A 23,619-nucleotide genomic window follows, 5' to 3' on the forward strand; every position below is an offset into this window, starting at 1 on the left:
TTGTGGATGAGGCAGAATTACCATTTATTGGTAGTGCAAAAAATGCTATACTCAACATGCACATGGAAACAAACTAACATGCAATACAGAGAGAGAAAAATTAATAAAGTGCACAAGTAAGAATCCTTAAATGAGTCTCTGATTGAGTTTGTTGTTGAGGAGTCTGATGGTGGAGGGGTAGCAGCTGTTCGTGAACCTGGTAGCACGAGTCTTGTGGCATCCAGACCTCGTTCCTGATGGTAGCAGCGAGAACAGAGAGTGGGCTGCATGGTGTGCTTTATGAATCCCTTTCCAAATATTTCCTGTGCACCCTGGCTGTCAAAAGAAAAGAAAGGGGAAAATTCATAAGTGAACCAGGAAAACGCGGCCATCCAGCCTGTACCATGTGCATCTTATATCGTTCCTGACCTCTTCTACAAAATAGAGAATACATTGGAGAGGCAAGGAAACAAAAAAAACTCAATGATAGCAGGCAACCCTGGAAGCTTTCACTCGAAAAGAATTGCCCAATGAATCATTCTGATCCTACATTCATGTAATCATCATCTTTAAACTTTTTACATCAAATAAGTGCAACATGATTTTTTTCCCCTCTGGTCAGAACAAAACCACTCCTTTTTCGTACAGTATTACAATCATCAGATTGTAATCTAATATGCAGCTTCTGAAAGTAACCACTTGGAAAATGATCCATTAGCCATGACAAATTATTTATCAATATCTTATGAGGTTAGTTTTCTGCAATTCCTGTGAAAACTAAAATGATAACCTTTCATCCTTCATTCTTCATGATTTAAAGGTGACATGCTTCATTAGATCATATGACAGGGCACAAGTTATTTCCTTTCAATTATTTTGTACGCCACTCAGCAGCCAGTTCACTTTAGCAGGAGAGCTGGAATGGGTCAGAGGTGTTTTTTTTTGTTCATTATCTGAGATAAGCTCCAACCACATCCCTTTTCACACCTGCTTGGTAAACGAAAGGAGAGGAACAAGTCTCCTCGACCTCAAAGGCTCTGGTTGCTGGTCGTGAGGCTCCAATTGTGCCCGATGAGTTGGCAGGGAAGTCCCTTCCCACTCCAATCAGTGATCCACAGGTACAAAGATGATGAAGGAAAGACCCTGGAGATTAATTATCTCCAAGTCTCAGCCACATACCTATTCTTCCAGAAATGCAGTGTTCATAACATTTGGAAATAAACATGCTAGAGAAACTCAACAGATCACATAGTGTTCATTGGAAGTGGAGGCGACCAACGTTTCAGGCCTGGTCATTTTGTCAAGTGGCCTTAATCACCCTTTACTTCCTATGCCAGCTGCATGACCTGCTGAGTTTCTCCAGCATATTTGTGCATTGCACTCGACCCTATTGTCTGCAGACTTTCCTTTTTTAAAATTCTATTTAATTTCACAAATGCATTAAAAACTTTTACATAAATTTCTTATTCGAAAATAATTAAAAAGTACATAGTGATTTTTTTAAAATGTTCCCCCTCCCATCTTCCCCACTTCCCCCCAACAACCCAATTAAAAAGAAGGGGGAAAAAAAGAAAGAAAACATCTGAATAATAATTATAAAAACTTACTAAAAGTATCAAATAAAATCTTAAATAATCTTAATTTTCTTGATTTTAGAAGTCAGAAGATTAAGATTGGGCGATTACAACTTAATCCCTACAATTTGTAAATATGATTCCCAAATTTTCAAATTTGTTACGTAAATGATATGTCATTTTTACTTCTGCAGACTTTCTTGTTTAACTTTGCAAATATATCATTCAGTGCATCCAAATGTGTCCACTTTCACCTTACTCACATCACTTTTCTGACAGACATGCAATAGTTTCATGACAACCCATGTTATCCTTGAGTAAATGGTCCAAGACCACTTTTCAGTCACTCAATGTACAAGTGTGGGAGGGCTTTACTCTGTAGCCTTACTCTACAAAACTTAATTCACCAACGTGATCAGACCTATCTTTTTCAATGCCAGGCAGATAGAACTTTAACATGCTGTGACACTTGACTTTTGCACAGCTTAATGCTGCCCCACACATTGACAGCCAACTGGAGTTGGGGCTATTTCTCCCTACTTTCTCTGGAGATTTGTGTTCAGCACTCCTACAGGCATCGTCTGCTTTTGATCTCCAATTACAGATCAAAACTAATAGCGGTTCAGAATTTCCAGGGATTTTCCCAGAAACCATAGGAGTTGGGATAGATCTATCACTTATGTTCAACTGAAATAAACAAACATTAATACTTTCGGTGTCTGGTCACATATTTCCACCCAAGGGGAACACCTGATGAAAGCTGAAGGCTTTGCCCTTCTCCACATCAGGTAATTGGGTCATTTTGATATTTATACATTAGCACCTATTTCACAGCTCATAGAAGATTAATGTTTTTCAGGTAATCAACTGCACTTCTGAGCTAATGAAAGGAAGAGCTCCATTGCTTCCTCTAAGACTCCTTCACAAAGCAATACAAGCATCTCCTGGGAATTAGACATAAATATGATGAGATCAGCCACGGATACCTTTTGAGATGAGCCAACCTACGAGGTCACCAGGGAAGCGTCACATTCAATTGTTCTGCCAGAAAAACGATGTCCACATTCGTGAATTGTTTCTTAAATCTAAAGGCTATTCTTTTGCTTCCTGACGCAAGTAATTGGTGACATGGTGAAGCATCATGCTCTGAATAATTTAGCAGCTAAGTGCCTTGTCCCTAACATCTCCAACCAATGATCCCTTCTCTGGGTTGATCCAACCCTCAGAAGCTGAGTGAGGCAGAGATGGAGAGAGAGAGGAGAAATAGTCTACATTAATCAAAAAAAGATAAGAAAGCCACAGATCATTAAAAATGTTAACCAGATAATTAATTTGGAGGCGAAAGCATGCAGAAAAGACTTCAAGGGAGGGCAAACAGAGAAAGCAAGAACAAAAGTACAAGAAGACGTTATGTGGTTAAAAGGATATGCAGGATTTTGATACTCAAGAAACTAAATAAGAAAGATGAAAATAGTAAATGCACCCAGGAAGAGAAAATATATGAAGAAAATAAATAATAAGAAAGGAGAGAATTGTTAATTTTGAGTTTACAGTTTTTTTCTTAATCAAAGTCCAATTTATTGTCAGAATATATTACATGACATAACATGCAACGCCAAGATTCTTTTCCTGTGGGCCAGGCAGAATTTCTACTTATCAGTAACTACAAAGGAGAGAAATATAAATAAAGCAAGAAATATATACAAAATGACTGTAAAATATAGAAAAAAATGACAGTGCACCCATGAGAGTCCGTAAACAAGCCTCTGATCAAGTTTGAGGTTGAGAAGTCGGATGGTGAAGGGGTAGCAGCTGTTCCTGAACCTGGTGGTGGTACGAGTCTTGTGACACTCTTTCCTGATGGCAGCAGTGAGAACAAAGCATGCCCTAGGTGGTATGGGGTGGATCTTTCATGGTTGCTGCTGCTCCCTGATGGCAGTGTTCCATGTAGATCTTCTCAGTGGAGATTTCTGCTGTGATCTGCTTGACTGAGTCTGCTACCTTTTGTGGGGCTTTCCACTCAGGGGTTGGTGCCCCTATACCAGGCTGGTCAGCACACTTTAGTAGAAGTTTTCCAGGGTTTCCGATGTCACACAAAACCTCTGCAAACTCGTGAAGAAGTAGAGGTGCTGACATTAGGAAAGGCCCTCCGAGATAGTGACTCCCAGGGATTTAAGTTTGGTCATCCTCTCCACCTCTGATCCCCCAATGATCACCAATTCAAACACCTTTGGCTTTCCCTTTCTAACCTTTACAATCACCTCCCTGGTTTTGATGACAGTGAGTGTGAGGGTGCTGTAAGTACACCATTCAGCCAGGTTTTCAATCTCCCTCCTATATGCTGACACATCTGCCCTTTTTTATACAGTCCACTAGTGTGGTATCAGAAATGGTGGTGATGTTGTACCGAGCCAGGCATAGGTGTAAAGTGAGTAGAGCAGGGGTCTAAGTACGCAGTCCTGTGGTTCCCCGATGCTGATGGAGATTGTGGAGGAGATTTTCTTGCCATTCCACACTTATTGTGTTCTGGAGGTGAGGAAATCCGGGATCCAATTACACTGTCAGGTATTGAGGCCTCAGGTCTTGGAGTTTGCTGGTCAGTTTTGAGGGGATGATGGTGGTGAATATCTAACTGCAGTCGATAAAGAGCATCCTGATGTATGCATCTATGGTGTCCAGTTGTTCCAGGGTTTTGTGTCAAGCCAGTGAGGTGGCATCTGCTGTAGACCTGATGCTGTGGTGGGCAAATTAGAAGAGATCCATGTCTCTGCTCAAACAGAGGATGATATGCTTCAACACCGGCCTCTCAAAACACTTCATCATTGTGGATGTGAGTGCCACTGGTTGGTAAGATCACTATGCCAAGATCATTTTAAATCACGACAGAAGCCTTCCAAATAATGAAAACTTGATTCAGTCAGGAGAAGGTGTACATTGCTCATGTCTGCAACCATAGGTGACAGAGTAAAACCGAATTCACTATATAAAAAAAAAAGATTCATGTTGCTTTAAAATGTTATAGCTGAGACTGGGCCTTCATTCAATCCAACAGCAGAAAGTATTTACCTTGTTCATAAAACAAGCAAGGCAGCGTGTAACATAAATCATAAAACTAATATTGCAGAAACTTATCAAGAGACATGGCAGCTGTAAAATAATCTTAATCAGAAAACTTGGTGTCTTATTGGCAACTAAAGTTTAATGAAATGAAAAATGAAACAGAATCATAACGCCTCCAAATTTTCAATCAGCAGTAAACCAACAGTCCTCTATACTGACTTCAAAGAATACGCTACTAGCAATTTCAAAATATTCTCCTTGGGTCTGGAGTTGTGCGCAGACTAGAAAAGGACAATTGGATCTCCTTCTGGGACAAGATGGATTTTTGCAATAGTCCAGTCATTTTGCAATCACCATAACCGATCATTTTTTTTATGTTTAGGTTTGCTTGATCAAGAGATGTTAAGATTCCAAACATTAAGGGGGAACTTGAGACCAAATCAAAAGCCTGAGCCTCTGATTGGCTGCCTAATCACTCAGCACTCTGATGTATCGAACGGTGCTTGTAAGCAGAAAGCGTTCATCAGGAAGTTAAATTGATCAGCAGTTAAACTGAATTTTGTTGGTGGCATTTGTGGGCAGTTCGGCAAGTGGAAATGGGCTGAATTACCGATGTAGCAATGGAGCAGCATTAATTGCTGCAAGATTCCTCGTGAAAGAATGCAAGTGCTGGTGGTTTTGCCATCATAATTGCTGAAGCCAGTGGAAGAGGATGAAACCAGACCAAAGTACCAAGCTTCTTTGTGGCCCTCACTACAGCTGTCCTTTCCTTGCCATCAACAAATCTATTTTGTGTCTGTCCATCCGAGTTTTGCCCACATTCAAAGTTTCCTACTATTGCTGGCAAAAGAAATTCTGAAAGCTGTTCACAAGAAAGTCTGTAGATGCTGCTGTGACGAGAATGCTGGAGGAACTCAACAGGACGCACAATGTTTTCTATGGCAATGGCCTGCACCCTTTGTCAAGGTACGAGCAAAAAGCAGGCAGGAACGAATAAAATGGCGTCTGGGGGTGGCAGGGGAGGGGCACAGGCCCACAGGCAAGAGGTGGAGATGGGTGGAGGGCAGAAAGGAAAAAAATGCTGGGCGGTGACAGGGGAGGGGAGCTCTCTGAATGGAGAGGGGTGGTGAGCTGGAGAAAAGGAGAGAGAAAGATGGCAAAGGGGAGAATGCTTTGCTCTCTGAATCAAAAACTTTTTATAGAATGTTAGTTCTTTGAGAAATGCTAACATTGCGACAGCCGCCCTGCTCAAGTCCAGCTTTGTTATTTTATTGTTAATCACACTCTTCTTAAAAAAAGCAGCTAAAAACAATTTTAAATTGGCACATTTCTGCTCTCAGCTTTTCCCCTAATCTTCAAGACATTTGGTGAAAGAGTATCAGTCAAAATTCCTTAATTTCAAAGTTGTATTGGCACATCACAGAAAGCTTTAAAGCCCAACAATGGAATTGTATTAACGTCTTCAAAATAACACTGGCAAAGCAAGATCTTCTGACTTTGAGGCTTTCTCTACTCATTGATAAGAAAAAATATAGTTTCTGGAGCAAACTTTTTTTTCCCCATCAATATCTGTTGTAAATGACTGAGCTTATGACTGTGGAGGAACCAATTCTCACAGGATAATATTTCAATGCTAAAGATGCTCCTGTTTCCATTAACAATCCACCAACATATTTTTGCTCTTTGCTCGGGTAATCATCACCTTTGTCCTTGCACAGAATTGTATCAAACACACCACACTGAAACAAGCCAATTAATCCAATAACCACTTGCTAATATTAATTCTCCTCACAAGTTCTACATTTTGCGTGTGTTTATTTTTCATAGGAGTTTACAATGCCCAAAACAAAATTCTGAAATATATGCAATGAATCTCCAATAATGATCACAGAATCTTCTTAATTATCATACATGTTGATACATTCAATCATAGTAAATAGTAATCCTTTTTATCTCCCATCTTTCTATTTTGGGTATTTGATTTATTGATCAAGTTCAAGATCATCCAATTGTACTACATAAATCGAAATGTGCTTTAGGTGTGGTGTGGAGATTGGAACCTTTATCCATTCAACCTCGCTGTGCACAAAGGTGAGAACCTGGGGGACATTCTGAAAAAAAATTACAAAGGTGCTTTTTCCACAGGATCCGGAATTGTACCTTCTGGGGAACATTATGGACATGAGTTTTAAACTGTCCAGATACCAAATTCAGTTTGTGAAGGTCATCTTGTCAGTAGCCAGGAAATGTATAGTGGTCACATGGAAGTCTGACTCCCAATTATTACACGATCGAATATGGAGATGCAGAGTTGTATTCCCCTGGAGAAAATCATATACAATTTAAGAAGGAAATATGAAACATTTGATGGGGTGTGGCAACCCTATCTGCAACACATATATAATTCTACCACTTCCGAATAAAGGAAACCCATGCCAGTTGTGAAAGGATTGAGATCAGTGAAGTGGGTCGTGGCGCAGATAACGTGTTCTGGTATTCTGTTCCTTATCCATTTATATTTCAGGTTTCGTTGAGTTTTTCTTAAGTTCCCTTAAGGGTTGGTGACTTTACCGATATTTGGCTCTTTGCATTTGTTTAATTTATATAATCTTTTCTTTGCTGTTCAGGAGGGAGGGGATAAAATAGGGTCTGTATGTTATAAGCTATTGTTGAAAGAGTCTGTGTTGTTTGTTTGGATTTGCATGGGTCTTTGAAAATCAAAAATAAAATATTCAAAAAAAAAGATTGTACAAGTACAACCTGATGAAACAGCATTCTCCGGTCCTCAATGCAAAAACACGCAGACACACAACGCACACATGCAGACAAGTGATACATATGCAGTATGTATATTCATATATAGAAATAAATAATTTAATAATCGTTGAGTCTCGTAGGGTCTGTATGAGCAGATCATTCAGTCGTTCAGCATTCTCACTGTCCGTAGGAAGAAGCTGTTTCTCAGCCTGGTAGCTCTGGTTCTGATATTGCTGTATCTCTTTCCTGATGGGAGTAGCTGAAAGATGCTGGGAATGGAGTGGTAAGTATTATATTCTGCTTTAAATTTTCTTTGACTCTATCTTCCCTCTGATCCCACATCTGACTGCTTAATTCGTGTATTGATGTGTATGGAAGATTTATGTAACATGATGTAGCATAATAAAACATCTCAAGCCCCTTCACTAAAGTGTAATTAAGCTCAATAACTAAATCTTAATTCACGTGAGCGAAAGCACGATGAATGCAGGAGGTTTTATGCGACATTTAAAAGACGGGAAGGGAGAGGTAGAGTGGGGCAAAAATTGATAAAATGAAACGCAAAGCCAATGAAATTCAATGCAGTGCATCACAGATAATTACAAAGAAGCCAAGCTGATTAATGAACTATCAATTACTGCAAAAGATTGAGGTTGTGAAACTGATAGGCTTTTATTGACTATAGAGTGGAGGACCAACCAACCTCATCGACTGATCATGGCAGGATGACTGAGGAACATACAAAGGGGGTAATGGGTGGGTCTCAGGAGGCATGTCCATCGGGCAGTGGCCAAGCAGTTTACCGCACTGACTTAATGCAGATGAATTTGTGGGTTGCAGGGCTAGTAGAACTTCTGACTGGGGTTGAACAGTCTCCAAACTCCAATGATAATATTGTTAACCCAGCAGTACCTCTGAAGCAACACTTTAATATCTTATTCTCACTCTGTACGCTGCAAACATTTGACACACTTATTGGCTGCCTCATGAAGTAAAGGCCCTTCCTCACGTTTGGTGTAGCAGTTAGTGAAATGCCTTTACAGCACCAGCAATTGGGTCTGGCCCGGGCTTCGAGTCCAGCACTGTCTGTAAGGAGTTTGTACGTTCTCCCCGTGTCTGCATGGGTTTTCTCCCACCCTTCAAAATGTACCGGGGGTGTAGGTTACTGGGGTGTAAATTGGGTGGCACAGACTCATGGGCCGAAATGGCCTGTTACCGTGCCGTATGCCATCTGACATTGGGAGATTGCCACAGAAAGAACCACGTCGTTATAGCAACAGTCACCTTTCTGTTATACCAATATATTGCTTTTTTTAAATTTTCATACAATCCCAGAACAGTTAAGTGTCCCTAAAATCACTTGTTATGAGGCACGTACCACTGGGCATATTGGGCATACATCTTCCCACTGCACACCATCTTTGTTGGCTGGAGGGTAATTCCTGACGTGGGTGGGAGCGGCCCCTTCTCTTCATAATGGTATTGATGTAGAGCACGAGGTCTGCTCCTGCAAGTGTTTTTTTTTTACGCAAAGTGTGGTAGGTGCCAGGAGGGTATTGCCGAGGATGGGGGTGGAGGCTGGTACAATAGGGACATTCAAAAGACTCTTACATGGATGTAAGAAAAATAGAGAGTAGGGAAGGATTAGGTTATTGTGGAGAAGGTTTATATGGGGCAACCCAACATTGCGGGCTGAAGGGCCTGTACTGTGAGAATTTGAGACAGTTCACGTATACAAAGTGAACTCAAATTCTCACAACCAATATTTCTAACAACATAAAACCACAGAGCAAAGCAAAACAATCCAATTTTGCTGATCAAATAGATTGAGAAAAGGGCACCTTTTAACATTAAGGAAGGTGGAAATAATCTCAGGTGGTATACTTTACCACAAATATCTGGTTCTCCTCCATCTAATAAGAATTACTCAAACATTGTGGAATCAATAGGGGCAAGACACATCTCAGTTCAACTTCAAGGTTCAAGATGTATATAACTCAAGGTGCTTTATGTGCATAAAGTGGGGTTGTCCACCAGCCTGGTGAACAAACCCAGGGTTTGTTGAAGCCTCTGAAGTTTAACTTTTCTTTCAATTGTGAAGTGCACAATTCTTCTGTTATTTCTGGAACTTGTTCATTAGGCCACATTCAGAGGCCCATCCTCTTACTCCCATTGGTTTGTGCGAGGCTCCAAAAGCCTCCTCAAAATTTCAGATCGGATCTCAACTGTTCATGAAATCAATCTCCAATGTGTTATTTTCTGAATGCTCAGAGAATCTCCAAAACATTTAATATAGCAAGAAAGAAATCATATTTATATAGTGCCTTACATGACCTCACTTTGCACTGTTTCCATTCTCTCCAATTTGCCGTGAGGGTAAACTAAAATCTTATCAGCTTGCTGATTTCAGATGTTGGTGAAGACTGCAAGATAGTGCACCCACTTCTTAAGTGAGAGAGTCGCGGGAACAGAAGCACAACGAGGATGACATACCTGCCATCACCTGCCTCCAGGTGCTAGAGTTCAATGGCCATACTGCAGTTATACAAAATGTTAAATTTAAATTTAGACATACAGTGTGGTGACAGGCCATTTTGACCCATGAGTCCGTGCCACCCAATTAACCTACAACCCCCCAGTATGTTTTGAACTATGGGAGGAAACCAAAGGCCCCGGGGAAAACCCACAGAGACACGGGGAGAACGTACAAATTCCTTACAGATAGCACGGGATTAAAATTCAGTCCAGTCCCGATCGCTGGCGCTGTAAAGGCATTGCGCTAACCACTACGCCAAACTGCGCCGTTAGTTGGACCACACTTGGAATATTGTCTGCAATTCTGGTCACCATACTGCAAGAAAGATGTTATTGGCCTAATGATCACTCATTACATGAGAGATGGTGCAGAAAAGATTCAGAAGGATATCGTCTGGCTTGGAGGAGAGACTTCGAACCAAGGAGCCTGAAGGAAAAACACAATTCTGGAGAAACTCAGCAATTCAAATAGTGTACTTTTACGTAGCAAAGATAAAGATCCACAACCAATGTTTTGAGCTTGAGATTTTCATCACTTCTTTAACCATACCTTATCAGAAAATTCATTTGTATACTGAATTTTTCTTTTACAATGTTAATTTTTAAACTTCATTCAACACTTTTTTATAGTGAAGACATTTTATGTTTACATTTTTATCAAGCATTGACTTTATTTTTCTTTAAAACTGCTCGTTTTGACAAATGAAGCATGCTTTATTTGCTAATGAATGAACTATAAAAATACCTGTCCATCTCTTCTTTATTCCACCTTAAATTTGAATTTTAAAAGTACAGCCTGAGAATCCAGAAAATCCAAACCCACCTAATCCCCGAGCAGACCAGATTTTAGGAGTTTTACTGCAATCAGAAATAAAATTCATAATATTGTACTAATAGACTATGTTTCAGATTGTTACTCGTGGCTTAATAAAGATTTTTAAAATTCAGTCACACGTATTTGAACAAGCATCCAAAATTAGGGGAAGAAATTATCCATGGCCCCTCTACCCATTTCGCGTTTAATGTGGTAATAAGTGTAATTTAAGCATTGCATTCCCATCTTGCCAGCTATTTGCTTTTCAAGTATCTTTCGACCTTTGGCTAAGAATATTCAAAGACCCTGCTGTCACCAACCTTGAAGACGAGAACTCTGAAGATTCACAACCGTTTCAAAAATGAAGTTTGAAATCACTTCTGTCTAAGGGAGCCCAAGATGAAAGTCCAATGTAGCTCAAATGGAGTGTTGGCAGGTGGAACTTAATCCCAACAAGTGCACAGTGATATATTTTGGGAAGTCAGGAAGGGAGAGGACAAACTCAGTAAATGGTAAACAGAAAGTAGTAGGGCACTCAGGAATATTGATAAAAAGAACCTTGGGGTTCATACATAGTCCCTTGAAAGTGCTAACACAGGTATATCAGGTGTGACAAAGGTGTATGACGTGCTTGCCTTTTTAATTCAGGATGCAGAATGTAAGAGCCGATGGGCCTGTTACAGAATCTAGAGAACCCCAAAAACCAGCAGCAATAGATATGCACCACAACACCAAGGAGCACTTAAACAAAAGTAGTTTTTAATTATATTTAAACACGAAAACAGAATTAAACTTTAACTTATTACTATCAATTTACTTAACCTACCTAACCTACTTAATCCCCCCTCTAATACTAAGCGCAGTGTGCGTAATGTATATTTAAGATTAGAAAAGTTCTTTGGATCACAGTCCAATCTCACTGGTTGCAGGCAATTCTTGTTCTGTGCACAGAAGTTAGCATTAACAAAGTTCACCAGTCTTTGGTGCTTAACAGGCAAATGGTTACCACTCAGGAGGGTTCTTGATGGCTTTCAGAGAGAGATTCCTTTTCCGGGACATCTGCAACTGATTCCTTCTCAATCAGTCTTGCTGACGAAACTTTCCCCCTTCAGGGTTCTCCAGATGATCCTCTTTCTTTCAGGTCACCTTTCAGACTGCCAATCTCCTCCTTTGACCAGGCAGCCTTCCAAAGTTTGCCAGCATGTCCTTCAGGAACTGATTTCTGTCTCCTCTCTTTCTGTTTCACACCCTCCCTCTCTGAGAGCAAAACTCTTCTCCTCTGCCTACAAAGATCACATGCTCTCCCAGGCAAGCTGCTGTCGATACTTTGTTGCCTCCTGCAAAAAAGCATTCTGCAAAAGTCTTGCAAATATTTTGTGTTATAAAATGTGTGTGTGCAAGCTGCTCTAACAATTCCTCCCAAACCACCTCTAAATATTCGGTCACAGGCCAAATGACCTAATTTTGCTTCTACGCCTTATGGTCTTGTGTAGGCCACCAAAACTGTATTGCAGCTACGGCTAACACAATCTTTTCATCATTGTTTTCTAGAGTTTTTTTCGCCACTTTCACAAAAATATTAAATGATTAATACACTCGTAGCTCAAAGGAGAGTTTGAATAAACTTGGTGGTTTTCTCTCTTGAATGGTTGATGAAAATGCATAAAAGTATGAGAGGCAGAGATAGTCTTACTCCCAGGATGAAAATATTAAATATGAGACAGCACATCTATCGGGTAAGAGGGGGAAAGATGAAAGATTTATGAGGCATGTTTTTAACACAAAGAGTGGTGGGTGTCTAAAATGTGTTGCCAGAGAAGATGGTAGAAGCAGATATATTGGTAACATTAATGAGGCACATGAACAATCAGGGAATGGAGGAATAGAGACCACGTGCAGGTAGATAGGGGCAGTTTAAAATAGCATCATGGCCAGCAAAGTCATCACGGGCAGACATCCTTTCCTTTGCAGGGTCATTGTGTGTTCAATGTTCTATCATTAGGCAGCTGCCTAGGGCGCACACCTCAGAGGGGCACTGTGCCCAGATGTCCGGTTTTAGTTCCGGACAGTCTGGCTTTTCAAGTAATCTGTCCTCCATCTGGTGACACCTCGAGCTGTATGTTAATTTATCCTCCATTTGGAAGTGTAGGGGCAGAAAGCAGGGTCTTACCATGTTAAATGTGGCGACCCGGGGGTCCGTAGGCCATGCGCGGCCATGTTTCTTCTTGTGTGTGCTTGATGGATTGGAGTACTGGGGGCACTAGCGTCTCTTCCATCGGAGGGAGGGGATGGGACACTAGCGATGCTAGGCCCTAGCACTCCAATCCATTGCGCATGTGCCAGCCAGCACTAGCGCATGCCTGCAAGAAGAAACATGGCCACGCATTGGCCCACGGAGCCTGGGATGCTGCATTTAACATGGTAAGCGCCCCCTTTCTCTAGACCCCACCTCACACTCAGCCCGGCCTAGGGTGAAAAATAGTCTGGCACCGGCCCTGTATACCCCAAGATCTTTTCATGCTTTTACCCTTTTTGCAATTGTAAACGGCACATTTTCTCCAACAAGATGAGCAAAGCAGCTTGCTATTCCTACCAGGCTCCAGATATTCTGACCAGTGTCCAGAAGAGGGCGACCTTGTTGCTTACAGTAGTGGTAAAGGACATATTAGGTGTAGAATACAAAAGGAGAAATAATTAGGAAAGATAAGTTTCCAACCGGCTTCATTCTTCAAACAAGGCTGTTGTTTCCCTGTTGATCAGAAGTGTATGCCCCTCAGTTACAAGACTGCAAAGGAAAAACAATAAAACAACAGTAATTAGCTATTTTTCTTTCTTTCTCCACATTTTCCACAAATGCTGCAGATGTAACAAGAAAGAGAACAGTTTGAAAACATACTTAATGTCAGTAGATAATATGTCAACTCTGCTCAATTCATTTTTTTGACTATTTTATTTATAAATGTTCAAACTCAAACTCATTTCCAGTAATCAATCAGAAATTACAGTTACAAAATTCGCCGTGGAGTCTGAGCCATTTTACCCCCTCCCTCCCCCATCCCCACACTTAACCAACCACAGTTACGCACCCACTGCAAAGGTAGGGAACACATCAGGGATTTGTCATGGCCCGACGGCCGGCACGGAGGCTGGAGTACATTTTCCTTGACTGGGGTAGAAGAATAGATGGGGGAGACAGGGTGCCAAGATACACAGATCCATGCTATAACAGTGTTCCTATAAAATTTAAATATGGTTGCCAATTTTTTAGGAAGGTGTAATATTTTTTTCCTTAAGTTATACACAATTTTTTCCAGGGAAAGTGAGAGTCAGATTTCCAGGTAATTGCTATGCACTTCCTGGCCACTGTCAATGCAATATTACAAATTGGATTTGGAATTTGGGCAGGTTCATCTTAAACCTTAGGTCCACCATATTTCCCAACAGGAACAGCTCTGGGTCCTATGGGAATTCTTTACCTATGATTTTTTTTTCTAGGACTTGGTCTAGTTCTACCCAGAAGGGTCTCATTTTTGTACATATCCAGGTTGCTGTTGCAATCCTCAATTCAATTTCATTTGAAATGACGATCTGTGAGCTATGTTAACACTGATAGAAAATCAAACTTATCGGCAAAGAATTGTATATTACACTTCACTGTGTAAAACATATTTTCTATTAAAATGGCAGGCAATGAACTGAGAGAAGCTGAAATTGACTGATGTCATGGAAGTTACAATAGCTGTGCTATAATGGTTCTCAGTGTTGGAAAGCCCAAACGCTTCCACTCACTTTGTTGATCGTGAATTTCAACCACTCTCTATAAACCCAGTAATCACACTTACAAGCTGCCATTATGATTGGCATATAACTGTTGGATTGGGTTGCATGACTCAAATTAACAATAAACCATTTTTATATTGTTTTGCCTCCTACAAATGATTCTTCAAGGGGATTAGATAATACAATAAAGATTTCAGATTCAGATTTATTGTCAGAGTACATACATGACATCACATAAAACCCTCTCTTGCGGACGAGGTAGAATTACAGTATGTTTCCGATTATCCAAGATGCTTAGGACCTGACCAATATCGGTTATACAGATTTTTTGGATAATCAAGAGATTTCTTTAAGCAACTCAGTAGCCCCAGCAGAACGCTTCAGAATCAGAATCAGAATTTATTGTCATGAACAAGTCATGAAATTCTGTGTTTTGCGGCAGCGTCACGGTGCAAACATATATATTATCAACAACAATAATATAATTTTTAAAAAGTAGTGCATGAACAGTAGGGCAGCATCTTTGGTTCATTGATCATTCAGGAACCTGATGGGAGCAGAGAAGAAGCTGTCCTTGTGCTGCTGAGTGCTCGTCTTGTGGCTCCTGTACTTTTTTCCCAATGGTAGCAGAGTAAAGTGGGCATGGCCTGGGTGGTGGGAGACTTTGAGGATAGAGGCTGCTTTTTTAAGACACCCCCTCCTGTAGATGTCCTCAATGGAGTGAAGTCTCGTGCCTGTGATGTCGCAGGCCAAGTCAACAACCCTCTGGAGTTTTTACTTGTCCTCTATGCCAGACAGTGATGTCACCAAACAGAATGCTCTCCACGGTCCACCTGTAGAAGTTTTTGGGAGTTTTTGGTGACATTCTGATTCTCCTCAAGTGCCTTACAAAGTATAGCCGCTGGCAAGCCTTCTTCACGATTGCATCAACATGGAGGCTCCAGGACAGATCCTCGGAGATGTTGACACCCAGGAATTTGAAGTCTTTGACCCTGTGCACTACTGAGCCCTTGATGAGGACTGGGTCGTGTTCCCCTGACTTCCTCCTGAAGTCCACAATCGTCTCCTTGGATTTGCTAACGTTGAGCACAAGGTTGTTGATGTGACTCCACTCAAAGAGCTGGTCTATATTCCCCCTGTCCACGTCCTCATTGCTGCTTGTGATTCTGCCAACAACTATCATGTCATCAGCAAATGTAGAGAGTATTGGGATTGTGCCTAGCCACACAGTTGTGGGTGTATAACGAGTAGAGCAGTGGGTTAAGCACACATCCTTGTGGTGTGCCTGTGTTGATCAGGAGTGTTTCCAATTTGTACTGGCTGAATCTTCCAATGAGAAAGTCAAGGATCCAGCTGCAGAAGCCATCGCTGATCCCCAACCCCTCCCCACTGCCATCACCAATCCTGCCCGAGAGTCAGAGGTCCCCTCTCCTGCTTGGGAGCCCGAGGTCTCATCTCAACTGTAAGTGGTAGGAGATTGTACGTACAGTCCCAGGGATTGTCCTCCAGCAGAATTTCTACGAACCCGCTGAAATGGGTATTCGACAGGGGGAGCAGCTCGGGCGGGCGGAAAAAGAGCACAGCTTGTGTGGGCGAGTGGGGAGAGAGCGTAGCTCTGGTGAGCAAAAGAGAGCATGGCTCGGGTGAGCGTAAAGAGAGCACAATATTCATTTCAAATTCTAAGAATGCCACCACGCAATTTATCACAAAGCTGCAGTAACTCATGGCAAAAAAAATTACAATTTATAAATAAATAATCAGTGTTGTCCTTTCCTTCAATGTGTAACCTGTGGACAAAGGTCCTTTGTAAAACTGATTCCCTGTTGCACGTTAGGTAAAAGAAAATTCAATCTTCTTTCAAATTGTGACATGTCTCAGCCAAAAAAATACTCTGATATACGAAAATTTTGGTTGAACGGTTTTTGGATATATATTGTGCGTCTTATTGGTGGGGCAAAACAAAACCTTTACAAGGTAAACAAATAAAGAACTGTAAACTGATAACGAAAGTTAACAAAATGTGCAATGCAGAGAGAATTCTAAAAATCAAAAATGTGCATAAGTGAGAGTCCTAAACGAGCCCCTGATTGAGGTTGTAATTGAGGTTGTCTAATGGTGGTGGGGGAGCAGCTGTTCCTGAACCTGGTGGTGTGAGTCTTGTGGCACCTTTACCTGTCGAATATAATCACCACCTCAAATCCTGGGCCACTTTAAGCATTGGGGAAAATGTATGGGGTATGGAGATACCTATACCCCTGAGCATAAAGCCCTGCAAAAGATAGTGCATGCAGCCCAGGACATCACAGGCAAAACCCTCCCCACCATCGAGAACATCTACAGGGAACACTGCCGTCAGCAATCATCAAGGATCCACACTCTGTTCTCGCTGCTACCATCGGAAAAGAGGACTAGCTGCCTCAAGACTCGCACCACCAGGTTCAGGAACAGTTGCTACCCCTCCACCATCAGACTCCTCAACGACAAACTCAGTCAGAGACTGATTTAGGGACTCTTACTTTTGAAATTCAATGATTTTTTTTTCACTCTGAATTGCAGTTTGTTTGTATTTCTTTATTTTTTTACATGTTTACGCTGTGAACAGTTTCTTGCACTACCACTAAGTTGTATTTCCGCCTCCCCCACAGGATAAAGAACCTTGGGGTTGTACGTGATGTCATGTATGTACTCTGACAATAACTCTCAAATCTGAAATACGCAATGTTATAAAGGTTTACGCCATGTCTGCTGCATTGAGCACCATACGGCATGGCCTGGGGCCAACCGGTGGCAAGAAACCTTTTTTCAAAATCTCCAAAATCAACTCAATTACTCTGTATCCATTTGCAAAGAATATTTTGGAGATCATTGAACAAAAGTTTACTTTTCTCCTCTCTGATAGGAAAATGCTCCAACTCCACGCAGATGACACTGAATGTCAAGCTTGAACCCAGGTTGCTGGAGATGAGAGGCAGCAGGCCTGCTATGTAAGTAGTAGGTGAAGATATTTTATGGACGTTTCAGGCCTGAGCCTTTCTTCAAGGAATAAGCATAAGAGTAAAATGTGCATAAAAGTAAAGACTAACAACTGGCTGGGGGAGGAATCCAGTCCAATAAAAGGTGTTGAAATGGTTATAATAAGAGGAGAGGTGAGAATTGATTTTGTCTCTGTGAAAGGAGACAGAGTGGAAAGGGGAGAGAGCAGGGGTGGAGGGGAAAGAGAGCTGGGGGAAAGGCGATGGCAGTGGGGGGGGGGGGTGGTTTAATGGAGAAGTCAATGTTAATGCCATCTGGTTGGAGGGTACCCAGATGGAAGATGAGGTGCTGTTCTACCAATTATTTTATCTGATAATGTTGATGCCGCTAAATAAATGCACATAGCTGTGCAATCACGAAAATATGCATAAATGGCAAGATGTCATTTTTTTAAAAAGCTGGATCTGAACTGGAGACGGCAGGTACTGAAATAAATCAACAGGTAAGGCACCATCTGTGGAGGGAAATGAGGAAGTCCACTATCCTTTTCAATACAGAAGCATTCATTCCAAATCAAAAATCTAATTGCTCAGAACATGGTGGCCAAGAAAGAAGGCTCCGGGACTATTCCCTGGTTTGCTCCAGCCTGTTCAATGAATGGTCTAAAATAGATGGGAATATCCCCCTTCCCGGTAGCTCAGGGAGCGACGCAAATCGCCCGTCGATGCTCTGAGCACCAGATGGTGCCACCTCACTGATCATTTTCTGATTCCGACTCTCCAAACGTTGGCTTCGCTTTTCCGAAGAGGAAAAACATTGTTACTCCCCCAGAAGCCCAGGCTACAGAGTGGGGCCAAGCCCGCCGTCTAAATTTAAAAAAAACACGACCAATTTCTGATCACTTCTTTAAAAAGTATATAACCTTGCAATGTGACGCGGACTGGTGGAAAAGAGGGGATTCCCCCCCCCCCCCCAATCAATGCTGAATAACATTTTTTCTGGTCCCTTTTAAGAGACTCGATCCATTGAGTCTGCATCATTTTGAATCTGGATGTGCGGACACCCCAACAATCTGTTTAACAGCAGGCTCATTTCCACACACCTCAGGGCGCTCCGCACTCAATTGACACCCGAAACAAAAGTGGGGGAGAAATCAGTGCTTTCCATTGACCCTGCGGATCCTGTCAAAATATTCTTTCATGCACCCGCTCCAAGACCTTTGGGGGTTTAATTGCGGGGGGTTAGGTCATTCCCAGGTCGCAGTTACTTGCGTCCGACTGCAGGTTTTCATGAAGCTTTGAGATCTGGGCTATTTTGCGTGCAATTTAAAGATGTGGTTGGAGGTTTAGAATCAAGCGGACAGACTTGTGCTGGGTTTTTTTTTGTTTAAGCGAATGAACCCGCTCTCCATAACAAAAGAAAAACCGAATGGGATACTTTCAAAAGGTGCCCGTGAGAGATCAACGAAACGTTGAATGTCATTGAAGAAGTGGAAACGCCGGCGTTGAAACTTGGGTCTCGCATTAAACGGCAACGTGCAAAGGATATCGGCTCACTATTCTCTCGGCGTTCGGAACCCCGAGCTATCTTGCCATTGAAAAAGTTTTAGAGGGATTGGGGATCAGGATTGTCCGGAGTGTGTGTGTGGGTGGGTGAGTGGGTGTGTGCATGTATGGATGGGTGCATGTATGTATGGGTGGGTGGGTGGGTGTGTGGACGTGTATATATATATATATATATGTATATATTTATGAGTGAGTAGGTGTGTGTATGGGTGAGTGGGCGTGTGTATGTATGGGTGATTGGGTGAGTGTGTGTGTGCGTGTGGATGTGTGTACGGGTGGGTGGGGGTGTGTGGATGTATATGTGGGTGGGGGTGTGTTTGTGAGTGTATGTATGGGTATGTGTGTGTGTGTGTGTGGATGTATGTACGGGTGGGTGTGTGTGTGTGGGGAGGGGGTGGGTAATATTTGAAATTGAACGCATTGATAACAAATGAGAGGGATCAGCGGGGCACCTGTCGCTGACCCTGCTCGTAAATGTCAGCGTCAACCGTCCTGCGCGCCTGTAATAATCCAACTTTTATGGAGTTCGATTGAAGAAGGAATAGTTTGTCAAAACACAAAACCATTTAAAAATAAAGATATATATCATGCAAATCTATTGGAACCTCTTAATTTGTGCGAGCTATTGACTCTTTAGACTGGCTTCCTGAATTTATTTTGTTTAAAAATCTGCTTTTTTAAAAAAAAACAATCAATTCGGTTTACACAACTTGGCGCAGAAGTGAAAGGGAATCGGTGATGCTGTGTTTCGTGCAAATAATTGTCGTGCCTCCTTCACCATATAAACTGCGAAAACAAACCGGGTGGGAAGTTCACCCCTCTGCATGTTCCCGATAATTATGTTGGCAGAAATTGGGAAAACTCCCGGGCCGTTTCATTTCTGCGCTCCCTGCGGGGAATCTTCCCTTATCATCTCTTCCTTCGCTCCTGGCAAATCCGAGTTCAGTTTAATATCATCCTTGTTTAAAAGGAATAAATCTTCTCAGTTTTGCCCCGTGTTTCTCAGTGATAAGTTATTTTCCCCTGCCATATGTGGCTGTTCTGCCCATGTCGGGGTGGGGGGGGGGGGGAGTGCTGGTCCTATTTCATACCTGGTGATGCGGCGACTGGTCCAATCTGATTCAAGTGGACAGGGATCTCGACTTCTGTTGTCTAGTTCAGATGTGGTGGGGCTCGTTTGAGATATGAACTGTACAGCCGCCGGGTTGTGGGGGCAAAGCAAACTGCATAATATAAACAACCTCGACATATCTTACTCTTGAAGGAATTTATTTCTTTCCAAACAAAATGGCATAAAATCAAGCGATTGGTTCCAACGTCATGAGCTCGTATCTGTCTGTGTTTGTGTTGAGTAAGAAGGACACATTCGATTAGAAGCGAGGAGTTAATTACGAGTGTTAATAATGCTCTTTTTTCATTAACATAGCTGGCACTTTTAATCGCCGAGACGATGTCATTTGCGTCGATTTCATTCGTTTAGAGGAAGGAACAATCAGGGCCTCCACCATGTTCTCACTTCATTCCCGGGGTAAACGCGCATGGAAATTCAGACGCCCTCGTCCTCGTCAATAAACGAATGTGAAGCCCATGAATTGGGGTTGGAACTGGAGCATCGCCGGTGGCGCTCGGCGGCAATGCTGGCACAGTTCACAGTCGTCCCTCCACTGACAGAGGGAAGGAACCCTCTGTGGCAACACCAAAGCCACCTTGCGATGATTTCAAATGGTGGAAGCCGACTTTGTTTAGATTCCGCGACACGCAGATCTTTTATCCATCGCAACAGAGCAGGAATCCTGTATCCCTGCCGTCAAAGGCAGTTTCGTTTGCATTTCTAATCACTTTGAGACAGGTGCGGGGAAAATAAGATAGTATTATGTCTGTTCCCGTCCTTGTTAATTAAAAGTACGAGTCTCCGTGAATGTCATGTCAAAAATACAACGCATCACCTTTGTCATGTCATATTCCTTTTCGTGATTCAGTTGCAAATGGGTGCGTGTTCAGGTGAGTCTATAATGCACAGGATTGGGCAGGCGTTCTTCCCCGCACTGCCAGATTTCGGATCTGATCGAGACAGATACATGTTCACACTCAAGCTCCCCTCTTAGACCGAGTTTTTCACCCCTCTCTGGTGTCAATAGTGTCTCGACTGGAATTCTATACGTTTAACTGGTTATTTTTAACCCTAAGCATGTTACTTCCAAAAAGTTAGATATATTATTTTTGTTTTCAAACGGACAACCCCTGTCTGTCGCCCGGTGCCGATTGGACGATCGTTGGACGTTTCCCACTAAGTCATGACATTTAGATCCGAGTTGGGAAACCAACAGCGACTCAGGCTTCCCCGGGAAGTCACGCTCTGCGCCCTTTTTTTTAAAAAAAGTCGCCAAGTGTTCCCTTGAGAAACATCTGCAAATCGCCATTTGCACGGGACGTTTCCCAGGAATAAATAGGCGGTTGTTTCGATAATTATAACATCTAAAAGTGTGATTTTTATATAAAAAAAACAATTGGGTCTGATAGAACAAATCATTTCTTGGAGGATTATTATAAAAATGTTGGAATGTCCTCGGCATCAGTGAACTAAGTCCGAATTGCATTCATGTCTGCAGACGCTCTTGTTCATTGATGAGATCAGTTTCTTTAAAAAAAATCACGGCTATCGGTGTTATTGGAAAACACGTTTAGCAACGAACATGAACGTTTAATATATCATATTACAAGTTAATCTATCCTTTAATTTGATGGATGAGGAGGGGGTGGTTAAGAAGACCTGTTCTGGATTATTTAACGTGCCAGCTTTCCTGACTTGGGCAGCGCCAAGGTCTTAAATTGTTCCCCCAAAAAACCCATCAATCCATGTCATTTGCCTGCTGACAATAATTGTCTGGTGAGAAAGGGAACATTCAAAAGAATAACGAAGCAAACATCAAATAACAACGATCTAACCCCTTGATTTGTGTTGGAAACGACCAAAGTTAATCAACAGAGTTGGGGGTGGAGTTGCGATGAATCTGGAAATATCATATTACAGAATTTTGGCTGGTACTTTTTCGCGAACGTTAGGGCATCGGCGGTGTTTATAAATAGCAGACACAGAAAGCTCAGTACGATATACATGAAACGTACCCTGACCTTCAAGATCCAGAGTGTGGTTGGAAACGGTCGAAGTCACAACGTGTCAACTTGTGAGAGCAGAAACGGCAAAGAGTTCATTGCTCCGGCGAGGCGGGCGCAGTCTGGGCTCTCCCGCAGTCTGGGCATGCCTGTCCCGCCTCTCTGTGTCTGCTGAGAGCTCCAACAGCTGTTCTGCCCCGGCTCGATCGAGCGGGGGGGGGGGGGCGGCTCTTTAATTTGGTTCGTTCCTATGAACTCCAGATCCGCGTTTTTTCTGGAGTTGGAGGAAAGTGGGAAAAAAAGTCTCCCCAGACCTTTGTGAGCCAATCACAGGGGACTCAGCACGTGCATTGGAGAATGGAGAGGAAAGCAATTACAGCTCAATACAAATGTCATTAGTCCCTCGATCAGATCAAGAGCGATCGCTGTACAAGTGGGAGAATCGCAGCCTGCGGCCACCCCACAAGCCAGGCTCGAACCATGACAACCCAGTACAAGGAGGAGATCTGCGAGAGACCCGAGTGCAAAAGTAAATCTCCAACTTTGCTCTCTTCTTACTGCATTGACAGTATTCTGGGCAGGAGAAGCCCCTGTAAGATTAGGTGCATTGGAGCTCAAGCATTGCCCCTGCTCGCAGCCAGAAATGACCCGGACTCCGCAAGCGAAGGTGAGGAGGTTTGTTCAGTGAGAGGAGGGAGGGTGGATTGACTGTGGCTTCAATCGATCACAGAACCAGTCTGCTCTTTTTGCTTTTTTTTAAAAAATAAGAAACATTTCTGCCCAAGAGATGCGAGTGTTTTTCTAACTTCAGTGCTGGAATATTGTTGGAACTTTGTTGGCATATTTTTGTGTGGGCATACACAGTATATAAAAAAAAACTTGAAAAATACGGTGTCGTTTTGCAATCGTCCAAACATCGGTTCTGACAAGCGATATGTTCCAAGGAATGTAGATTAATTTATCGAGTCGTGCACGGTATTTTAATTCACATAAAACCGTAGACATTTGTTTGTAGTGATTTATGTCTTTGAAAGTAATCAAGTGTTTGCGATTGGTTCCTCACAAAATATTCTGTAGATAAACAAAACAATATCGAATTTCGCCGTGTGTGTTGACTGAGGTTCATTTCTAGCGTTCACACCTTTCCTACGAATCGGTGATATTCCAACCGATGTCCATCATTTTAAGCGTCGGAAAAGGGATGAAGGGCTTTTAGGGCTTTTTTCTTATCCGCTTGTTTTGAAACATAAACCATATTGTTCAATGAATTAGTAATTTTCGTTTTAGGACAGCGAGGAGCGCATTTCAGCAGAATGTGCTGACCGATTAATGAAGAGTCAAGATGTTTCTAATTCTCAAAAGTGCGAGCTGACAAATGAGAAAATATTGACTAAAATCTGTCGGCATCTCGCAACTTCTTGCCGTCGTCCCAGGAATAAGTGCAGAGGCTCTCTGCAGAGTTTCGAGA

At 42.2% G+C, this 23,619-nt stretch overlaps 1 protein-coding gene and 1 long non-coding RNA gene across 2 annotated transcripts in view; one reads left to right on the forward strand and one right to left on the reverse strand.

The window, feature by feature from the left end:
- The window catches only part of LOC138738950 (uncharacterized), a 27,604-nt gene continuing 3,985 nt past the window's right edge, over positions 1 to 23,619 (reverse strand). Inside the window, exons 2-3 of the long non-coding RNA XR_011341898.1 lie at positions 13,313 to 13,504; positions 1 to 315 (exon numbers count right to left, since the gene is read on the reverse strand). This is a non-coding gene — a long non-coding RNA (uncharacterized lncRNA). The remainder of the gene's footprint in view (positions 316 to 13,312; positions 13,505 to 23,619) is intronic.
- Positions 22,413 to 23,619, forward strand: part of arxa (aristaless related homeobox a) — an 8,767-nt gene continuing 7,560 nt past the window's right edge. Inside the window, exon 1 of the mRNA XM_069890178.1 lies at positions 22,413 to 22,818. Within this exon, the coding sequence (XP_069746279.1) occupies positions 22,632 to 22,818 (187 nt within the window). The 5' untranslated portion in view covers positions 22,413 to 22,631. The remainder of the gene's footprint in view (positions 22,819 to 23,619) is intronic.

This window comes from Narcine bancroftii, chromosome 7 (genome assembly GCF_036971445.1).
Source record: "Narcine bancroftii isolate sNarBan1 chromosome 7, sNarBan1.hap1, whole genome shotgun sequence".
NCBI classification, from domain to species: domain Eukaryota; kingdom Metazoa; phylum Chordata; class Chondrichthyes; order Torpediniformes; family Narcinidae; genus Narcine; species Narcine bancroftii.